The sequence below is a fragment of the Amblyomma americanum genome, chromosome 2 (assembly GCF_052857255.1).
Source record: "Amblyomma americanum isolate KBUSLIRL-KWMA chromosome 2, ASM5285725v1, whole genome shotgun sequence".
NCBI lineage: Eukaryota > Metazoa > Arthropoda > Arachnida > Ixodida > Ixodidae > Amblyomma > Amblyomma americanum.
Genome location: NC_135498.1, coordinates 77,707,515 through 77,726,028, shown reverse-complemented (window position 1 = coordinate 77,726,028; position 18,514 = coordinate 77,707,515). Strand labels below are relative to the sequence as shown.

Here is an 18,514-nt window from a genome sequence, read left to right as displayed (position 1 = left end):
ACACACACACACACACACACGCGCGCGAAAAACAACTTAAGGTGCGGTAAATATACGAAGGTAATTTTGACGGCAGGTGAAAAAAGTACATGAAGGCGAAGGAAATTAAATATACGAACCTGGGAGGCGGCATCGCAGGTGCCGCAGGGCGTTTGGCGCAGGCGGGCAAAATACTCGAGCGCTGCATGCAGCGGCACATACGCGGCGAAGCCGTGACTCACCCCACTTTTCTCCGGTGTGCGATCTTGAGATGGTGCCTCTCGCGTGACGGGCGTGGCTCGGCTGCGGTTGAATAAGGACTGAGGCTTTTATCTTGTATTTTCTATTCTGTCCTCAGTGCGTCAACTTGCTTTTTTTTTTTGCATGAGCATTCACACAGCCGTGCTGCGCATAAAAGTCGGTATCGCGCGCCTCATCGTGCGCATCTGTGATGTAAACGCGCGGGACTGCAGTTCTTGCGCACGCTGTCCCGCTTAGCTTTGACGTACTACATCAGGCGCCTACACGCGCCATCAATATTATCAACTGGATGACAACCGTCCTCGTGTCCAACATCTATCTGTGGACGAAGGTAATAAAGCATAGCGATGGCATACAATTTTCACTGCATTCTTATCTTTAGCGCTTTTTTTTTCGTCATTGGCCACAGCTATGGTACTTACCCGCTACCGCCGTGGCATATCAGTCGGTGCCACGGAGGGGGAGAGTCGAATAGAATCGGGGGAAAAGAATCGGTACAGGGCTAGGCCGTTATTTTGAATAGATGGCCACCTTTCTCAGTTAGACGCGTCAGCGTCAAGTTAGGCCGGCGACGTTTGCAGAAGCGCCTGTTTGTCGCTTTCTTATTTTCGCTGAATGCAGTATAGCTCTCGACAGCTCTAACTTTAGGGAAACCGAAAATTCAGTCAGTTTTTTTTTTTAGCTGCTCAAACTAAGGGCAGCCTGTTTAATACAACTGATTCTAGTGAAACGAGCGTATGAATTCGTATAAAGCGGAAGTTCGAATTAAGCGAGTTCAGAATAACGACAGGCTGCACTGTATTCACGAAGGAAATGAATTCTTGTCGAACACACACTAAACCCATACGCAGAGGCATCCGCGTGCGTGGCAGAGTTCGTCACGCGCGACGAGATCGTTGTTCGCGAAACAACGTGGGCACGCATACACGCAGGACCGCAGACACTGCACGCCTGGGCGATCCGATCGGAGCGGGTTGGTTAGGGGGCATTAAGCGGATTTCGCGAGGGTGAGCTAGGCTGCTGGCCGATCGCTTTCTCGGCTCGCTGGTCGCGAGGTCGCCTCCGTCCCCGGCCGTGCGTCAAGGTTACGCGTGACCAAGCATTCACGTCGCGTGGTGTAACGGGCTGTGCCACTCGCGCGGTCCCGCCTCTGCACTGGGACGCGGCGCCGACCGAACACAAAGGCCGCCGCTGCGGGGGTCTCCGAAATGACGCACTAAGTGCCCATTGTCTATCACTTATGAAGCGTGCGCCAAAGCGTATAGCCTTCGCGACGGCGCTTTAGTGCCCGTGCGTGCGTTGGCGCGCTCGGGTTAGGCCACCGGCGTGGAATTTCGCCTCGCCTCCGTGATTCGTTTCAATTGCGCGGCCGGTGCGCTTTGTTGTGTCGTGTCGTTGATCGAAATGATGTGGAGAGAGAGAAAGGGGAAGGGGCAAGAGAAAGTTGGGGCTTTCCCTGTGGACATTGTCTGTGTATACGTTTGTCTTAGCAGACGACGAAAGAAAAATAAAAACCCACGCGGACACAAACGAACAAAGCATAGTAGGCTGTCCAACATATAAGATGTTAGAAGCGAAGCGCAGTTTCGTTTATTAAATTTCATAGATGCATAGCTCATACAGTGCAGCACGAGTTTGCAGCCGCCGCGGTGGCTCAGTGGTTATGGCGCTCGGCTGTTGACCCGAAAGACGCGGGTTCGATCCCGGCCGCGGCGGTCGAATTTCGATGGAGGCGAAATTCTAGAGGCCCGTGTACTTTTCGATGTCAGTGCACAGTGTTAAAGAGCACCAGGTTGTCGAAATCTCCGCAGCCCTTCACTACGGTGTCCGCCATAACCTGTGTCGCTTTGGGACGTTAAACCACTATAAACATAAACCAAGCCAAACGAGTTTGCATATTTCATAGCGCAGACCGGCCGAAGGTCGGCACTACGAAAAAAAAATACACAAGTGTGGGCCAACAGATGTAGTCCACACATAAGTCGCCACTGGGCTTTAGGTATTTCAATAATGCCAAACTTCTGTATAAGCTGTAAACATTCCACCGAAGCCTTCGTGCATCGTGTGCATTATACATGCAATCAGTCATCGAGTGGCGAAGCTTGCTTCATGACCAAATGCGAGCGGATCACATGCTTGTCACTTCAAAAGGACAGGTCATGCGCAAAAAAAAAAAATAGTAAGAGATAGAGGAAGCAGTGCAAGCCATTTCAAAGGTTAAACGTTTTTTTTCTTCTTTGTATGTTTTTCAGGGCTTGAACTTTTCTTGTAACGCTCGCTCAAAACGAAGTGAGCAGCCACAAAACATTTCGAAAGGAAACCTCCGTCTCTCTCTCTCTCGTCCACTGCGCTACACAGTATAGCCTTCGTGTAAGGTCACGTACTAATTGCGTTGAAAAATCGCTCTCAGAAGCCGTTGCCCCCACTATACATGCGCGGCAGCGCTGGCGACGCTTTCTCAGGGACCTTTCGCTCGCTCTCTCGCACACATGCCGAACAGCGCGCGAGGCTTACAATTTTGACCGGTATATATGTATGTGTACACACTGCAGTGCAGTGCCTTGAGGCTGGCAGCGGTCACGGAGTTGAGCATCGCGGTCACCGAGTCAGTCCGGCCGGAGACGAGATAAGCTCCCCGTGCACCCGCATCCAGTTCTCGCTCGCCGTGCATGGGGCTACGTGCGGGAAACGGACTAAGACAGGGTATGTAGAAAAGCGCCCCAGATGCAGTAACGTTCCGCCTGTGGGTGGGTATAGGGGCAGAGACCGCGTTATAATGTATACGATCATCTTAATACCCGCGCGCTCACAAACCGCGGGCGTCTTGTAGAGTGCGTGTGTTCGTGTACTTCCCCGATGTATCAGGAACGCGCGCATTAGTCGATCCGCATACGGGGTATTCAGCCATGCGTGCATTGCCGGTTTCACGCTATAGATGGAGCTGCGTGCGGCCTTTCTTTCTTTATTTTTCCCCTTTCTTTATTTGTTTGTGGAGACGCGCAATCCGGTTTTAGAGGTTTTTTTGGCATTTAACAATAATTGCGGGTTTGCTTTCCCGGTGCCGTTGTATATGTAGCGTGCAGAAATCCTGTGGGCCAGAAGGAGGTTAGACGCGGTGTAACGAGTACAGGGGTACAAGGGCTCTTTCGAACAGCTCAGTAGCATACCACGCGGATACAGATTTCTGTGAAATTCGGTCGCCTTACCCGCGATCCGTATACGCGAATGCAGTGTTGAACAGCTTATTAGAGCGGGAGCTTATAGCTCTGAGGATATGTGAAAGAAAGGTCGCCGCGCCCAGAAAGTGGCATTTGTGTAGCTCTTTAGTTTCGGCTTTTGCTGTTAAATGGCAGCAGCTGACGCGCGGTTAGTTTGCCTGGAGCAGCTCTGTGCGTATACCCTTCGTTGCGTGCCCGCGGCATGTTCTCCGCCTCGGAACGGGCATTTCGTTTTGTCTCCGTCGCGTTTATTGTGAGTCCTGTGTGTGGATCGAGTGTTGTAAAACAGGCGCGTAGTTGCGTCAGCTCACCGAGAAGCACGGTTCCGTTAGTGTGGCTGTGACTGCGGCGCTGGGTGAGTCATTGTTACGGCACGCCCAGTTAGTGCATACAGTACCCTCTTGCATACAGGGTGTTTCACCTAACACTTTCTACAATTTTTAAAAATCGGGTATTTTAGCTGAAAGAGCGCTTTTTTTTTTTTGGCGTAGCATTGTCAGCGATGCAGTACAACAGAATATAGCCAAGACGTGCTGACTAGCAGGCTGGTTAACTAACATTGAATAGTTAACTTTCTAACTAATACCGTTAGGCTCTAATTATTGAGAGGTGTGTAGCCCATTGTAAGTAATATCCATGTCAGTTTTTGTAATTTAGAAAATGTGGTTACCCTCGGCACTAGGCCCCTAAAAAATTGGCTATTTCGACGAGTTAGGTGCACTGAAGAGGTTGCTTTGCCTGCAAACTTCTCGAAAGCGCATGTATTTTTCCGCGATGTAGACAGAATTGGTTTGGCCACAGCGCCGAGGGTAACCGCGTTTTCGAAATTAAAAAAAAAACTGATATCGATATTACTTACTGTGCGCTACATGCCACTCAATAATTAAGGAGTCTATGAGTAATAGTTAAAAGTTAACTATTCAGTAATAGTTAACCAGCTTGCTAGTTAGAAAGCGTTGGCTGTATCCCGATATACCACATCGCTGACAATGCTATGCCGAAAAACGTGCTCTTCTCACTCAAAAAGCCTATTTTTAAAAATTGTCTAAAGTCTTGGGTGTGTAGTGCACGAAATCGTGAGGGTTTAAAATCTGGCTTATATTTTCCCTTTGCTTCCGTCGTCGTTTCCGGTTCCGGATGTAAAATTCGTTTCCACATGCCTTTGCTTTCGCTTCCATGCGGGAAGGGCCGATTTTGGAAGCTGTGTATGCTGGAAAGAAAGTCTCACAGAACGGTGAAGCGAGCGGGGATGTGTGCCGTCGAGCATATGATCAGTATACAAATGCGGAGATCGAACCAGCTTGAGCGAGCGTGGTAGGTTTCGTGAACCTTTCTCGTTTTATGCATTGCATTTTATTTGTCATTTTTTGTGCGTATAGCACTGATCTGATGGGTACCAACCCCGAGCACAGTCGTTGTTGTTGTTGTTAGCCTATCAAAAGATGGCACATACCCACACTGGGGGATCGGCCAAGAATCGGGTGGCTATTCACCTGAACGCAGTTAATAAAAAGGATTCGAGTTCAGTAAACGTTCTCTGTAGTTTTTTTTTTTTTCGAATGAAAAGTGTATTTCCCAGTTCAAAGAGCTCGCTTGCTTGGAATAATAACAAGCGCGCCCGGCGCGAATGAAAGAACCCTCTCGGAGTCAAGAACAAAATTTTATTTGCGGCAGAAATTACCAGCACGAACACTATAATTGCGTCGATTTTGTATATACGGCGCCGTGGAACGCAGACTGCGCTGTATGTGGCGCAAGCGAAGTTCAGGAACCTCATTCTATTCAGGCTAGTCCAGCCCCCATTACTTTCCCATTAGCGTTCTTAATTGCCGTCTGCTAATCGTTGAGCGGGCTATGTTTCTTTATTTATTATAGTTCCGACAAAATACGTTGCTCGCCCAGCTGCTGCGTCTTTTCTTTATTACCACTGCTACTTACCGTACACTTCGTGGTCGACAGTTAATGACGCCACGCAGCGTCGACTGCGCAACAGACGTCTATACAGCGCCGAACAAACGGTCCTCTTTCACGAAACGTCGTTAGCCTCCTGCGGGCTCCACTGACGAGAGAGACTGGTCGAAAGCGAACGCAAGCGAAGACAAATCGCTGATACACTTCGGAGGCTTGCTCGCATGCACTGTTGCTTTCTGTGATGCCAGCGTGTCTGTGGTGCTGTCGCCGCGTCATCTTCCTTTCGTTGAAGGGTGCACCGTCCTACTTTCTCCGTGCAGTCATCTCGCGCCGCATGCCCTGGGATGATGACCCCCGCAACCCGGACACGTCGCTCGGTGAAGCGTCTGTCCTTCATGCGGTCTCGCCTGTGCGTCTGCGTGTGTATATTTAGCCGTCAAATCGGCGGCCCTCCAGCCGAGCAGGGCGCATCTGATGGGTGTCACGCATGGAGCGTCGTCTGACGTCTTATTATTCCCTCCGCGCTTTCACGTGTCTTCACGTTAGCAGCGAGCGCGGCAGTGCGCGATTAGCTATACAGGACTATATATGGTGCAGTGGAAAGAATGACGGCGACCACGCCTTCTCGGTGATGTGTAGATGAGGGCGACGTGTAGCACGTATATACTTCCCGATGCCCTTTCATCGCGAGATTACCGATGAGTAATTACCGAGGAGTAATTACCGATTACCGAGGAGGCGAGACCGCAGGGATATTATAAAGATGAACCGATGTCTGAGAAAGCATGGAACGAGCGAAAGGGAGGTGGTTGGAAGTGTGAAAGAAGGAGAGAGAGAGAGAGTATCCTACACAGCAAAAGCATCCGCCAAGCACCCCCGAATACAGCTGCGGGCGCTTCTCGGTCCATCACTTTTTCTCGCTCCCAACGTTCCCTTTGCTTTGCTCCGCACCGCACGCCGTTCGCGCCGTATCCCACCGGCCCCCGAACGGTAATATTCCGGCAGCGGCCCGCTTTGCGAAACGAGCGTTTCGCTCGGTCGTATATATACGAACGTCCTTCTCCGCAGGTCTCTATACCGCACAGGCGTGTGTTTGTGTGTGCACGCGTTTCTGCGCACGCGTTTATTGTTTCGTTCTGTGCGTGGCGAAACGATGGCTTCACGCGCCGGTGCTCGAGACAACGAGGTGGTGCTGCCGCCGCTACTACGCATTTTGCCGCCGCGCACTGCTGCTCCCGTTGCCTCCGCCGTTGCCGCTGGCAACGGTGGCGGTGCTTAGCTCGCTTTGCAACACGCTGTTGGTAATTCTTCCTCCAGTGCGTGTACGTACCGGCACGCACCACTGCCACGCCTGGCGTGGCCCCCTTGTCTTATCGGCTACAGACTTTTTTTTCCACGCCTTCTCCGCTCTGGAAGAGGATGCCGCCTCGCCGTATTGTTTCTTCGCTTCTCTCTTTTCTTTAGCAGCCGAAGAGTGCGGGTAGGAGGAGAAAGAGGAGGCAGTCTGGGGAGACAGTTGTAGGAGGCGAAAGCGGCGTGGCCATTTCGAACGCCCCTGCGCTTCCCACTCGATTTCCTTGTGTGCAGCAGCAGCAAGTGCACATCGCGGGCAAGCAAGCAGTCGTCGCGTTTCGCTGCTGGAACCCCGAGAGCGGAGGACTGGGTGTGCGCGGCGTAGCGTTGAGAGGAGCGTCACCGGAGCGAGCGCCGCGCGTTCCTGACGAGCCGTGATGATGGCCAGTGGACCCCCCTGGGCGAATCAGGGTGGCTGGCCGTTCCTGCCTGTCCGACCTTAGGAGTCCTCTCTTCTGGTTCTCTCCTGGCGCGTTTAATGTAGCGGCGGTGTTTATGGTACGGCCGCGTGTTCTTTTGTGTGTGTGCGCGCGCGTGTTCGTCTGTGCGGTCCCCGGACGATCAGCGGGGAGGTCTGGATGATGGAGGCCGTCTGGGGGTTTGTTTGTGCCCTGGAGGGAACAGCTGAGGGGCAGCGCTGCTCGTTGGGGGTGGTGTTTCCTTTTCAGTCGACGTCCGCGCCGTCGTCGGGGGTCTGCTGTTGTACGCGACGGGCGTATTTTCGTGACGTACGCTTTCCGGCCTGACGTGTGTGTGCTCTCTGCTCTGCCCCCGGCGATCTTTGCTTCGGCGCGTTCGTCACTGCGTCTGTATGCTGCGCAGTGGTGGGTGTTGCCTTTCGTGGACACAGTCGTGGCTGCGGACGGAACCTTTCGACCCCGCGGAACATCTGGGCGGCAGCCTGCGTGTTTGTGAGTGTGTGCGCTGTGGTGACCTGTCGTTGTCGTCGGCCATCTTTTTTTTCACTGCCCTGAATTCGGATTGGCGTGAGATGTTCAGTTCGCGGGCTTATTAAGACGAGACTGGCTTCGTGTCCTGTCGGGGTTGCGCTGCGTACGACGAAGGATAAAGGAGAAAAGGGCGGTTTTCTTCTTCTTGCTGGGCTCACGTCTGGAGGAAGTTTCATCTCTTGAGAACGGAAAGACGTGTGGCCATAGTTGCGCCGGGGTCGGAAAAAGAAAAAGAACGAATTTCTTCTCTTCCCTGCTATTTTGGAAGCGAAGGAATGATTAGCGGCCTTAATGATTGGTCGCCGGCCACAGACGTGCGCGAAACTGAAGAGTTGGGCTCAACACTCCGCATTCAGCAGCGATATTCTGCCTTATTTTGCACGCGAGAACGGGATTTCTGACTTATTCCTGGCGCACTTTATTAGAAAGGCATCTTGAGCGCACATACGCTCCGTGCTGTCCGATGGGCGTCTATTAGCGCATATTGTGCGACTAGAGCTTTTCTTCCTTTGTTTTTGTCTCGAAACGGAGTAACCACCATTAATTCCCGTCTATTCTGATATTTTCTATCGATGAATATTTGTTAGCGCAGTAGGCAACGCCGTTGTTCTCAACGTTTTTCACTCAAGGCATCTCGCATGGAGGCCATTAGGAAGACTGGAATAGGAATGACGCTTTCTGCATCGTTTTCAATCAGAGCTTCGAGCCTCTGAGGCGACTACTTTCATTCCACGCAGCCCTTTGTTCATGTGCCATGTACCACCTGTACTGAACAATCCGATGCGAACGGCACGTGGATTACTGAACATTGGTCGCTTGTTCGACGAACCGATCAGCACGGTCGATAATCGACGGAATGTCGGTTGTCTGATGCATTTCCGATGACGCCACGACGTTTCCATCGAAGGGGGATCGTGTTCTGACGACCGCCGCTTTGTGCTTGCCTGTGAGCCGGACGTGGTAGCGAAAAAATGTTCACGGCCCGAGACTCGGACTGGGTCGGCTTGGACGACGCGCCGCCATCGGACTCGAATGTTGCGCCGACATGGCGAGAGAACATGACTGCTGCCATGTGCGCCATTCCCTTGCCCAGTTTTCCCTACTCTTACGTAAGTACAGCGCACTGCCTGTTACTATCGAAAGCTTTACTTTTTTTTTTGTTTTGCCTCGAACAGCGCTTATTTTGTCGGGTACGGTTGAAAGCTGACAAAAACTGGTGCGCGGTGGAATCTGCGGTGAATATTTTAACTCGATAGCGTTAAATGCCCCGTTACGTTGAAAATCCGGCGTCGGCGTTGTAAGCGAAAAGTCACGGGCATGGTGGCTCTGGCAGGTGCTCCCCAGAGCGCAACCTATAGGAGGCAGGTTGGCCACCCATAGGTCACGCAACCTTGCGGCGTCATCACAACCTGCCCACCGAGATAGAGAGCAAGCTCCCCACCGTGGCAGGTGGCAGTTAAATTAATGATTGGTCGCTTGGGTAGAGCAACCTGGGCCGCGCAAGGCCCGCCGCTGGGAGCACCTGCCATCGCAGGGCAGTGGCGCATCGCTTAACCGCTGCCAGGAGATGTATGAGGACTGCCAGGGATCTATGAATGTAGAGAATGATCCTCTGCATGTATGGGAATCAACCCATTACGCTGTCTCGTCATACCCTTGAGGCGGAGCTTCTCGAATTTTTTATCGTATTGTGTTCACCGTGTATACTTGCCACTGAAGTGTATAGCTACAGAAAAAAGTCAGCGCGTACTGTTCTTGGCACACTGTAAGCTTTTATCCTATTCGTTGTTTCGTATTTTTCATCCCCTCTGATATTACGTGCAGTGTACGCCCCTTGTAGCCCTTGTATCGTGCCCTTCTCCCTGTATAAATCCCTCTGAATAGCCCCAGTGTTTGTTTGTTTTTTATTTTACGTGTTACGATATGCACTGACTAGTTAATCAAGTTCTAAGGGGGGGAAACCAGCTCCTTGAGACTGGAAATAATGGGCGCGTCAAACATAAACGCTTCGTAATTTTCCTGGCAAGCCCCTTCTTACCAGGATTCGCGCTGGATGATAGGCGTGCCACAAGGTAGCAGGCACATAACAACCGTTAATGCTGCGAAACACCCGTGGGGTTATCCCGCCGTCCACACTTATTCAAGCAAGTGGGAATCGCATGTCATATGCACCCTGCATTTTTTTTTTTCAGGCATGGGGGTGGGGGGCATATACCATACATATGCACCGAGCGCCCGGCAGCAGCATAAAAAGGCCGTGAATCTTCCGCGAGACGCCATGCGCGTGACCAGCGTGAACGCTGATCGCCGCACCAGTTCCGTTCAGCTCGGTCAGAACCGCATCCGTATAGCTCACCCATTTGGGCTGAAGTGGGCACACATATAACAAAAAAAGCCGCAAGCGGGCTGCCGTGAATGGCCTTTCTTTAAGCTACCCGCATCCGCTTCGCTTCAAGCATATGCGTTCCGCAGTTAGCCGGCAAAGCCTTTGAGAAGTTCCTCGCGTATGGGGTTACTATATGCGGCCTCCTGAATTTGATGGAAGCCGTCCCATTATCTCCCGCGTTAGCGGCGGCAGCAAGGAGATGCATCGTTCTTTTCTTCGTTCGTGCCGCGGCGTTGACAGCGCTGCACACAATTAACGAGCTAGGCGGCGTGCGCAGTCCGGCAAATTGCGTCACTTGGGGAGGAAGGGAAGAAGCCCATGCATGCAGCAGCTGGCTCGTGCAAGTACAGTTCCGTACGGCGTGCGGGTATAAAAGGTAGAGCGCACGTGAGCTGCCGGCCAGTTTTAAATTTCTGCCGCCGCGCAACTTCCTCCATACACAGTGGCGGATACCGTTTCAGAAAATAGCGGCTCCAGCCTTGCATGCTCGGCGGTCCTGGTGGCATTCGAGTCACGACTCGAATGGCGGCGGCCCGAGAGTTCCCAACGAGGATGTAAGCTCTTTCGCTCGCTCTATCCATTTCCACGCGCGTGTTCCGCTGGGAGCAGTAATTGCAGCGATTCCATTATTTCGACGCCGCTCTGCGCGCTTGCGGTCGTTGCTTAACGTGGAGGGGCGCGCTGTCGCTGATAGACGTTTCCTTCGGCTCTCGTTGGAGATGAAGTCGCTGGAGATTAAAAAAAGAAAAGTAGCGGAAGAGGCATGTCGAAAGTAACTTGCATGCTATAACGACGGAGTATGGACAGTTGTCTATATATATAGTGCCACATCGTTAACCGTAGTCATTAGCTGGCTAGCCAGCTGGGCTCGCAATCGCGGGATAACCAGAATTCTCTGTACTTACGAGTCGTTGCTTGTGTACGAACATCGTTTGCTTGCCCCCCCCCCCCCCCCCCCCCCCCTTCCTCTTTTAGTCGTTGTAAACCAGCTTGATAAGAATAGCGGTCCGGTTTCGCAAGGCTTTCTTTGTACGCAAAGTCGGTTAGTGATCAGTCAGTGTTATGGGTACCGCTTCGTTTGGCTGTCTCAAACGACAAACGCACGGTTGCCGGGGTAGTGAAAACCGAGCTTGCGTGCACGGAATAGCGGTCTAGTGAGCCTGGCCCTCTGACTTACTCGTTATACGCAAATGATTGAAAGCTCCTTGCCGCTTATACTGCGCTTTGATCCAAAGGATTGGTTACGAGCGTCTAAGGCGTAGACGTATTGCTTAATCATTGCGCGGAAAATGTACGGAAAGGGGGGGAAAATGGCAGTATAACGGTGAGATCATTGCCCCGCTGAATTAAGCCTCAACTGCTGAGACGAGCGCATGAGATGCGCCCAGTGTTTTGCAACACCAAAGATGATTCCATACGTCGTGAAATCTTCGACAAGATGGAACTCGAATTCTCAAAGCCATGGCTTGCTGTACATCATGCGCGTTTAATCGTAGACTATGCGGGGAAAGAAATAATAATAGGAAAAAGGCATCTTATTTGGAGGTGGTTGGTAGCCTTGATGGGCGTTTTTCGGTAACAACTATATTGTGGTATAAGTTGTCTTGTGGTTTCGCTGCCTTGAGAGCATAGGCTCAACCGGGTGCCCATGCTGTTAGGTGAGCCAGTATGACCAAAATGACGCGCTACTGTCATAACGCCGCTCTGAGTAGATCCCTGAACACTGACTGTATCGCTTTGAGATTGTCTCTGTTTCTGCGTTTCATAAAACAAATAGAGGCTTTGGAACACTGCTTGAACGATTCAGTAGCGTTCTGTCCTAAGTTGGACAGTAGGAAGATATGAAAACAATACGCCCTGTACAATAACGCTGACGTGTGCTGTATGAGAGCCATATGAATGGTGTGAAAGAGCTCTAAAAGAAGAATAAGCGGCAATAAGCGGTATGCATCAAAGGTATACATACGTATAGCTGCACAAGAAGAGTTATGCACGCTTAGAGCCCGCTTATTTTTCATACCCAACAATTCTGAACAAACACAATTTTTGAATGAGAAAGTTTATGTGCGCAATTTTTTTATATATTGAAGATTTCACTATAACAATCAATATATCCGCAGATCTCCCATCGGCAGGCTTGAATTTTTTTTTTTTTGCTATTGACCATTGCGATCGATCGAAACACTATAAAATAAATATTTTGCTAAATATCGGAAGAATATGGACCATTACCTTCAAAATTTCTATACTAGTGCTTTCTAGTTTTCCAATTTTCAAAATTTTTCTCCAAGAATGTTGGACACAACGACAAAAACGTTTATTCGCCATAGCGGAATTCCCGCTGTCAACTGTCTTTAGCGAAAACACGTTGCATAACGGGTTCGTTCTGAGTTTATGGTATGTCTCCTCAGGAGAACACTAATATCTCTTACAAAAATGATCTATAGACAGTTTATATACTTCGTATAGACTCTATTGCCTTCCTATAGATATTTCTTTTTGTCTATTTGTAGTCTATAGACTGTCTATAGGCAAAAGTCTACTAAAAGTGTATAGCAATAAATCTATATAGATTGTATATAGGGTGTCTATAGGATTTGTATTGCCTATAGACTGTTCTCTAGGCTTTGTCTATAGAGAGTCTATAGATTTTATGGACAGAAGTCTATGGACAGTCTATACACTGTCTGAAACAATTATTGTAAGGGTTCACCCAAACTCAATAGCCATTTCTGCACACCATGGCCATTTCGCGCTCTGCGGAATTAACCTCGTGGGTTTTGATCATCCATGCCCTCCTTACATTTGCGCCAGACTTCGTGGGACTTGCTTAGATGCCTTCTTTTCCGCATTCCAAGCGGCTTTGAGCGACAGCCAATACTGTGTCGCCGCGGCGTGTTTCTTGGGGCCGCGCGTGCATGCACACGCCGTTGAAACAGCTTCGACTTCGAGGCCCACCTCCCTGCGTGCATGCCCTGCAGCCGTCGTGTGAGGCGAAGCACGCGCGCTCATTTTCATGCGACCCGGCCGGGAGAGTCCCTTTGCAGCCTCATTTCCATGTGCTTGTATAGAGAGTAGACACGGACCCGTGGAGAAAGACTCACGCCATTTTTTTGCCGGAAATATGCTCCTTTTCGCATACGCGTAAGGCTTGCGCGCGCTGTGCCTCGCTGAATGAGGGTCACGTTTCTGGGGGTCTTAGCAGACTCGCCCCCTCAAGGCGCGTTGCCATGGTTACTGGAGAGCAATTCGTCTAATGAGGTCCCTATTGTAATGGTGGATCGAACCGGCACGTTTACTATACGTGTCCCATTGCACAGGATGTTGGAGACGAAAGATTTACGAAATGCCGGCCCATGAATAGCGGGAAACTATACCCTGCCTAATGACGTGCTCGCACTGGCAGGGGAGGCAACAGCCGGTGCCGAAAAATCAGGGACCCAGCTGTCAAAACTTTTCGCACGTAAGAACGGTTCGTGACTTGCTCGCGTCCGTGACTCTGGCCGTTACGACAACAGTGCGTACAATAGAGAAGTTCTAACGTTCTAAGGGGAGAACACTTTTGGCCGTGCGTTTAGCAAAAAAAAAAAAAGAAGAACGCAAGCATTCTTGAGGAATAAGTGCCCCTCCGATTATTTGTCACCTGGAGCTTGCTTTTTGAAGAGGACCTATTTGAGAGTTCCTTGCGCTGTATGAGGTTTTTCTTTTTTCTATAAGCAAACATTTAACAAATATTTTTAACGAACATTTTTTTTGTTGCAAACTCAGGCTTTTCAGCGTTGAGCATGTTTTTGATTTTTTAAAAATAAAGTCACGTCTATAATATATGTTTGGCACATGATTGCTTTTCTTACATATGCTTCGTTAAACCAAACGTAACTAACTAGTTTTTGAGCTCGCGGCGCCGGATTAGCTGACGACATCTGTATAGCTTTGAAGTTACAGAAAATTGTGGAACTGTTTATAGAATGTGTGTGCTCCGTCAGACAATGTACGTACCGAAATTTATAAAAGGAAGCAGCCGCGTCTACTTCAGTGTTTCTTTACGAGAACAGGAAACTGGGGCAAGTTGGAATGGATTCATCTTTAACCAGCGCGAAACACAGGACGTAGTGGAAGAAACAAGAGACGAAACAAGAAGAGAAGAGAAGAAACAAGAGAGGAACAAGAGAAGAAACAAGAGAAACAAACAAAGCTCTTGTGTCGTCTCTTGTTTCTTCCACTACGTCCTGTGTTTCGCGCAGCTTAAAGATGAGTGTTTCTTTACCCCGAAAAAAAAGAAAGAAAGGCTGTATCGTCAAAGCACGGATGGTGACGTTTACAGCGGTCTGTAACGCTTTGCTGGACATGGGCTTGTGCTGACATTTTCTGACAGGGTGCCTCCGCTTACGGAGCTCCTAGCGCTTCGCTGTGAGAGACGTAGACAAGTGTCTGCGTTTCTATTCCCCCCCCCCCCCCCCTTACACACACACACACACACACACCTTTTTTTTTAGATTAATCTAAATAGCATTTCTGTTCATTCTTTTTTTATGCTGTAGCTGAGCCGAATGGGTAACATACGGGCGGTTAGAACTCGCTTTTTCTGCGTTCGCATTGTCGAGAGTTGATGTTGTTAGTGCCTCTTCCTGTGGCCACTCCACACAACAGTGCAGCCACTTAAATTATTCTGCTCAGTGGCGATCTTATTTCCTGCCGATCAATTATGTGATTGCTTCCAGAGTTAAGCCACAATTGAATGCAAATCGAAATTTTCGCATAAAAAAAATACTTCCAAATTCCTGACTTTGTGTTGCGACCTTTCGAATGCATCTCCCATCGCGTCCATATCTGGAAGTGAATGTTGGAAATGCATCCGTGTATTGCACAGGCAAAAAAATAAGTCAAACAGAAGGAATAAATGTTTTAATCATTTCCTGTGACCGTGCACGCTTATCAGTATGCTACTCGCGAGATTCCTTTGTCTGATCTAGGCGCCACCGAGGTGCGCGGTTCAGGGGCACCTACGCTTTTTAATCGGCTACTCTCGAGGGAACACGGGCCGTCCAAATAGAAGATGAGGGCGTGGAAGCAGTCGGAGCAGCCGTATGATTGCGTGAGATAAGTCCCTAAGCAGCGCCCCTCTGTTTCTCCCGATGGAGCGCTGCGTCCCAGATTGCGGCCTTATACGAATTAAGCTGCTCTATAGCGCTTTCCGCTCACATATCTTCATTCCTGCATTATCTCCCAGCTTGCTTCCCTTGACCGGAGCAGAGCTCGCGTGGAGAAAATGAAGTTCGTACAAGTGATATCGAGCTTTATAGAAGGCATACGACGCGGTGTTGGTGCAGAATTAATTGCACTGAATTTGCCCGTGCTTGTGAAGTGCTGTCTCTCTCTCTCTCTCTCTCTCTCACACACACACACACACACAAACACACACAAACACGCGCGCGCGCGCACACAGTAAGCATAAACATAAGAGCGCATACACACACATACACACGCGCACACACATGCACGCACACGCACACAGTATGCATAAACATAAGAGCGCATACATGCACAAACATACACACGCACACAAACACACGCACACACACGCGCGCGCAAACATACACACACATGCGCACGCACATGCACAGACACACACGCACACAGCATGCACAAACATAATAATAATAATAATTGTTTTCTTTTGGGAAAGGAAATGGCGCAGTATCTGTCTCATATATCGTTGGACACCTGAACCGCGCCGTAAGGGAAGAGATAAAGGAGGGAGTGAAAGAAGAAAGGAAGAGAGAGGTGCCGTAGTGGAGGGCTCCAGAATATTTCGACCACCTGGGGATCTTTAACGTGCACTGACATCGCACAGCACACGGGCGCCTTAGCGTTTTTCTCCATAAAAACGCAGCCGCCGCGGTCGGGTTCGAACCCGGGAACTCCGGATCAGTAGTCGAGCGCCCCTAACCACCGAGCCACCGCGGCGGGTTTGCACAAACATAAGAGCCTGCATTTTTGTGCGCACAATGTTTCCATCTTTGCAACTGCCCGATGTTAACAGCAACAGCCGGAAAGCTTCATAAAGCCTTGCGACTTATTGAAGTATTTGTATTTCGATGTCACACTGCATTACTGCTGGCACTGAACACTCTATACGTGAGCGCGAAATAGTAGCTGTTCATAACAGCAAACAGTATACATAGTTGTACACACTCAAAGAGGTGCTATTAGATGGCTTATTCTGTCCGTGGTTCTTGTAAATTAGTGCCCCGCGATTATTGTCGGTCGTGCGGGGGCGCTGGTGTTTTCTTTTGTTTATTTTATACTTCTTGCTAGAACGCACTAACCCTGCAATTCTAGGTTCTCCCCGTGCCCTCGAAGATAAGCATCCGGAAGGTTATGCGAGGCACTGCGTGCAACGCACTTTCCCGCGCGCATCAAAAAAGTAGATCAAGCGTTCGACCCAGCTTCGCAAGTGCCGTTACGCCCGCCGAAAACCGCGAACGTCGTTCCACTAACGTGAGCAGAAATAAGTGGAGTAATGTTCCGAGGCCTCACTGCTCTCGCACGCGGCTCTGCGCAATTTAGGGGGCGTGTGCCGCGGTCATTTGTGAACACGTTAGCGCTGCAACCGCGCATGTACGAGCGCACTGCGACCCTTCATTTCGGCTCAGGAGAGTGCAGTTTGGTCACCCGACCCTGTTCCTTTAATTCTTTTTAACCAGTGTCGCGGAGCCGTGCGCATAGGTAACGACGACACGTGTGCAGCCTCAACAGGCTTCTGCCTTATGCAATGCACTCATTTTTTACGCTACCAACATTACTTTCCTTTTGTTTGCGAGGGTGTGGAGGAAGAAAGTGGTATGTGCGGTGGTCTAACGTCCCGAAGCGACACATTGGCTGTTATTATCAGAGCTCTCGGAGACATGCTTTGCGATTGTGGGCCATTCCACACGCGGGGAATCCTCCTGCATTGTTCCGATAATTAGAAACACGTCCTTCGCCGCCGTTACTATTAGTGGTCGTTCTCTATTAGCGACTCTGCTCATCATCAGCGGACATCGCCGTCGCTAGGGGGTAGGTGGCGGGTCGGGGAGGTGGGGGGGGGGGGGGGGGGGGGTGAATGCGGGAGAGGCTGCGCAGAGAAGCAGCAGCGGCAGCATCGGGCCGCGGCTTCCCCGTCGCGGCGTCGGCCCCGTGACCTCGCGACGCCAGCGGCGACCTGGAATGGTGGCCAAAGACGACGCGCGTTATGAAAGCGCGTTCCGCACTGCGACGCCGCCGCGTGCGCTGACCTCGGCGGCGGCGGCGCTGAAAGGGAAGGACAGCCCTCTCCTCCGCTCCCCGCAGCGATGCTTGCGCGCGCCACCCAGCGAGCCTCCTCTCGCGTTTCCTATTTATCCTTCTTCATAGATGTTCACCATCACACTTTTCCTCCTTCGATCGGCGGCTCCGCACTGCGTACGCATGAATTAGTTGCACTCTTCCCGCCCAGCTCTCGCTGCGTTTCGCTGATGCTGCGGTAAAGTTTTGAGCGCGGTAGTGTCTTTATTGCGAAAATTGGTGAAAATAAATCGGTAGACATCAAGAAAGAAGGGGTGCCGGCCGGTGAAACCGCCGCACGTTCATCGGACACCAGATGTGCGACCGGCGAAAATGAAGAGATAAGGCAGATATATCTGTATAAGCAAGAAGAAAATAGGCAGGATATGACAGGAGAAAAGACGGTGCGAGAAGTGGAACCTATATACGACCTTTTACACAAACAAGCAGTCGCGTAAGTGGAAATACAGAACGTCGGCGGTACCGTTAAAGTTCTTGGCTCGGATTCACTTTGGAAAGGCCTATATTTTTAGTGTTTTCATGTTCAGGAAGGAACAGGATGTAGGTGTTCACGAACTTCTGTGCTGTTGAACTCGTTCGGGGGTGAATTCATATTCAGCGTGAGGTAAATGTACCCGAATGCGACAAATTCGCCAGTCTTGCCGGCTCGATAAAAACAATATTTCACCCTGCGTGCACTTTCAGCATAGCTCACCAAAGGGGCATTGCGACTGCTGCGGTTGGGCAGTTGGGAATCTATGCATAAAGGAGGGAACAGGCATACATGCGCCGCAACTATAGTGCCCATGTTTGCGGGAATAAATTGGGATAATTATAAAAATATGTGATCTTCTATGTCCTGCGGAACGGAAGCAAGGGTGAAAAAACAAGGGCTAATGTAAAAAAGAAACGAAGCTCGCGAGCGCCGCATTCTGTCGAATTAAAGTGTATGGAAGGGCAAATGTGTGTTCACTGCTTTTTTTCTTTTCTTTCCCTCAAAGAAAACGGTGCGTCAACCTCCGTATTTGTGGTCACTGCCCCTTTTACTGCTGCAAAAGCGCAGCTCTTAGAAAAGTGCCAATCTGAAGTTGGGCGCTGTCGAAGATGAGCGTGTGTTCAACATTTCCTTCACGCCGGCTTAAATATCGGTT

At 50.3% G+C, this 18,514-nt stretch overlaps 1 protein-coding gene across 2 annotated transcripts in view; it reads left to right on the top strand.

The window, feature by feature from the left end:
- Positions 1 to 18,514, top strand: part of LOC144121465 (death-associated protein kinase 1-like) — a 141,163-nt gene that overhangs the window by 75,728 nt on the left and 46,921 nt on the right. The window contains exon 1 of one of the 2 annotated variants that reach the window (XM_077654677.1): positions 8,557 to 8,781. The exons of the other annotated variant lie outside the window; for it this stretch is intronic. Within the exon in view, the coding sequence (XP_077510803.1) occupies positions 8,644 to 8,781 (138 nt within the window). The 5' untranslated portion in view covers positions 8,557 to 8,643. Of the gene's footprint in view, positions 1 to 8,556; positions 8,782 to 18,514 lie in introns of those variants that run through there. 2 annotated transcript variants of the gene reach the window in all.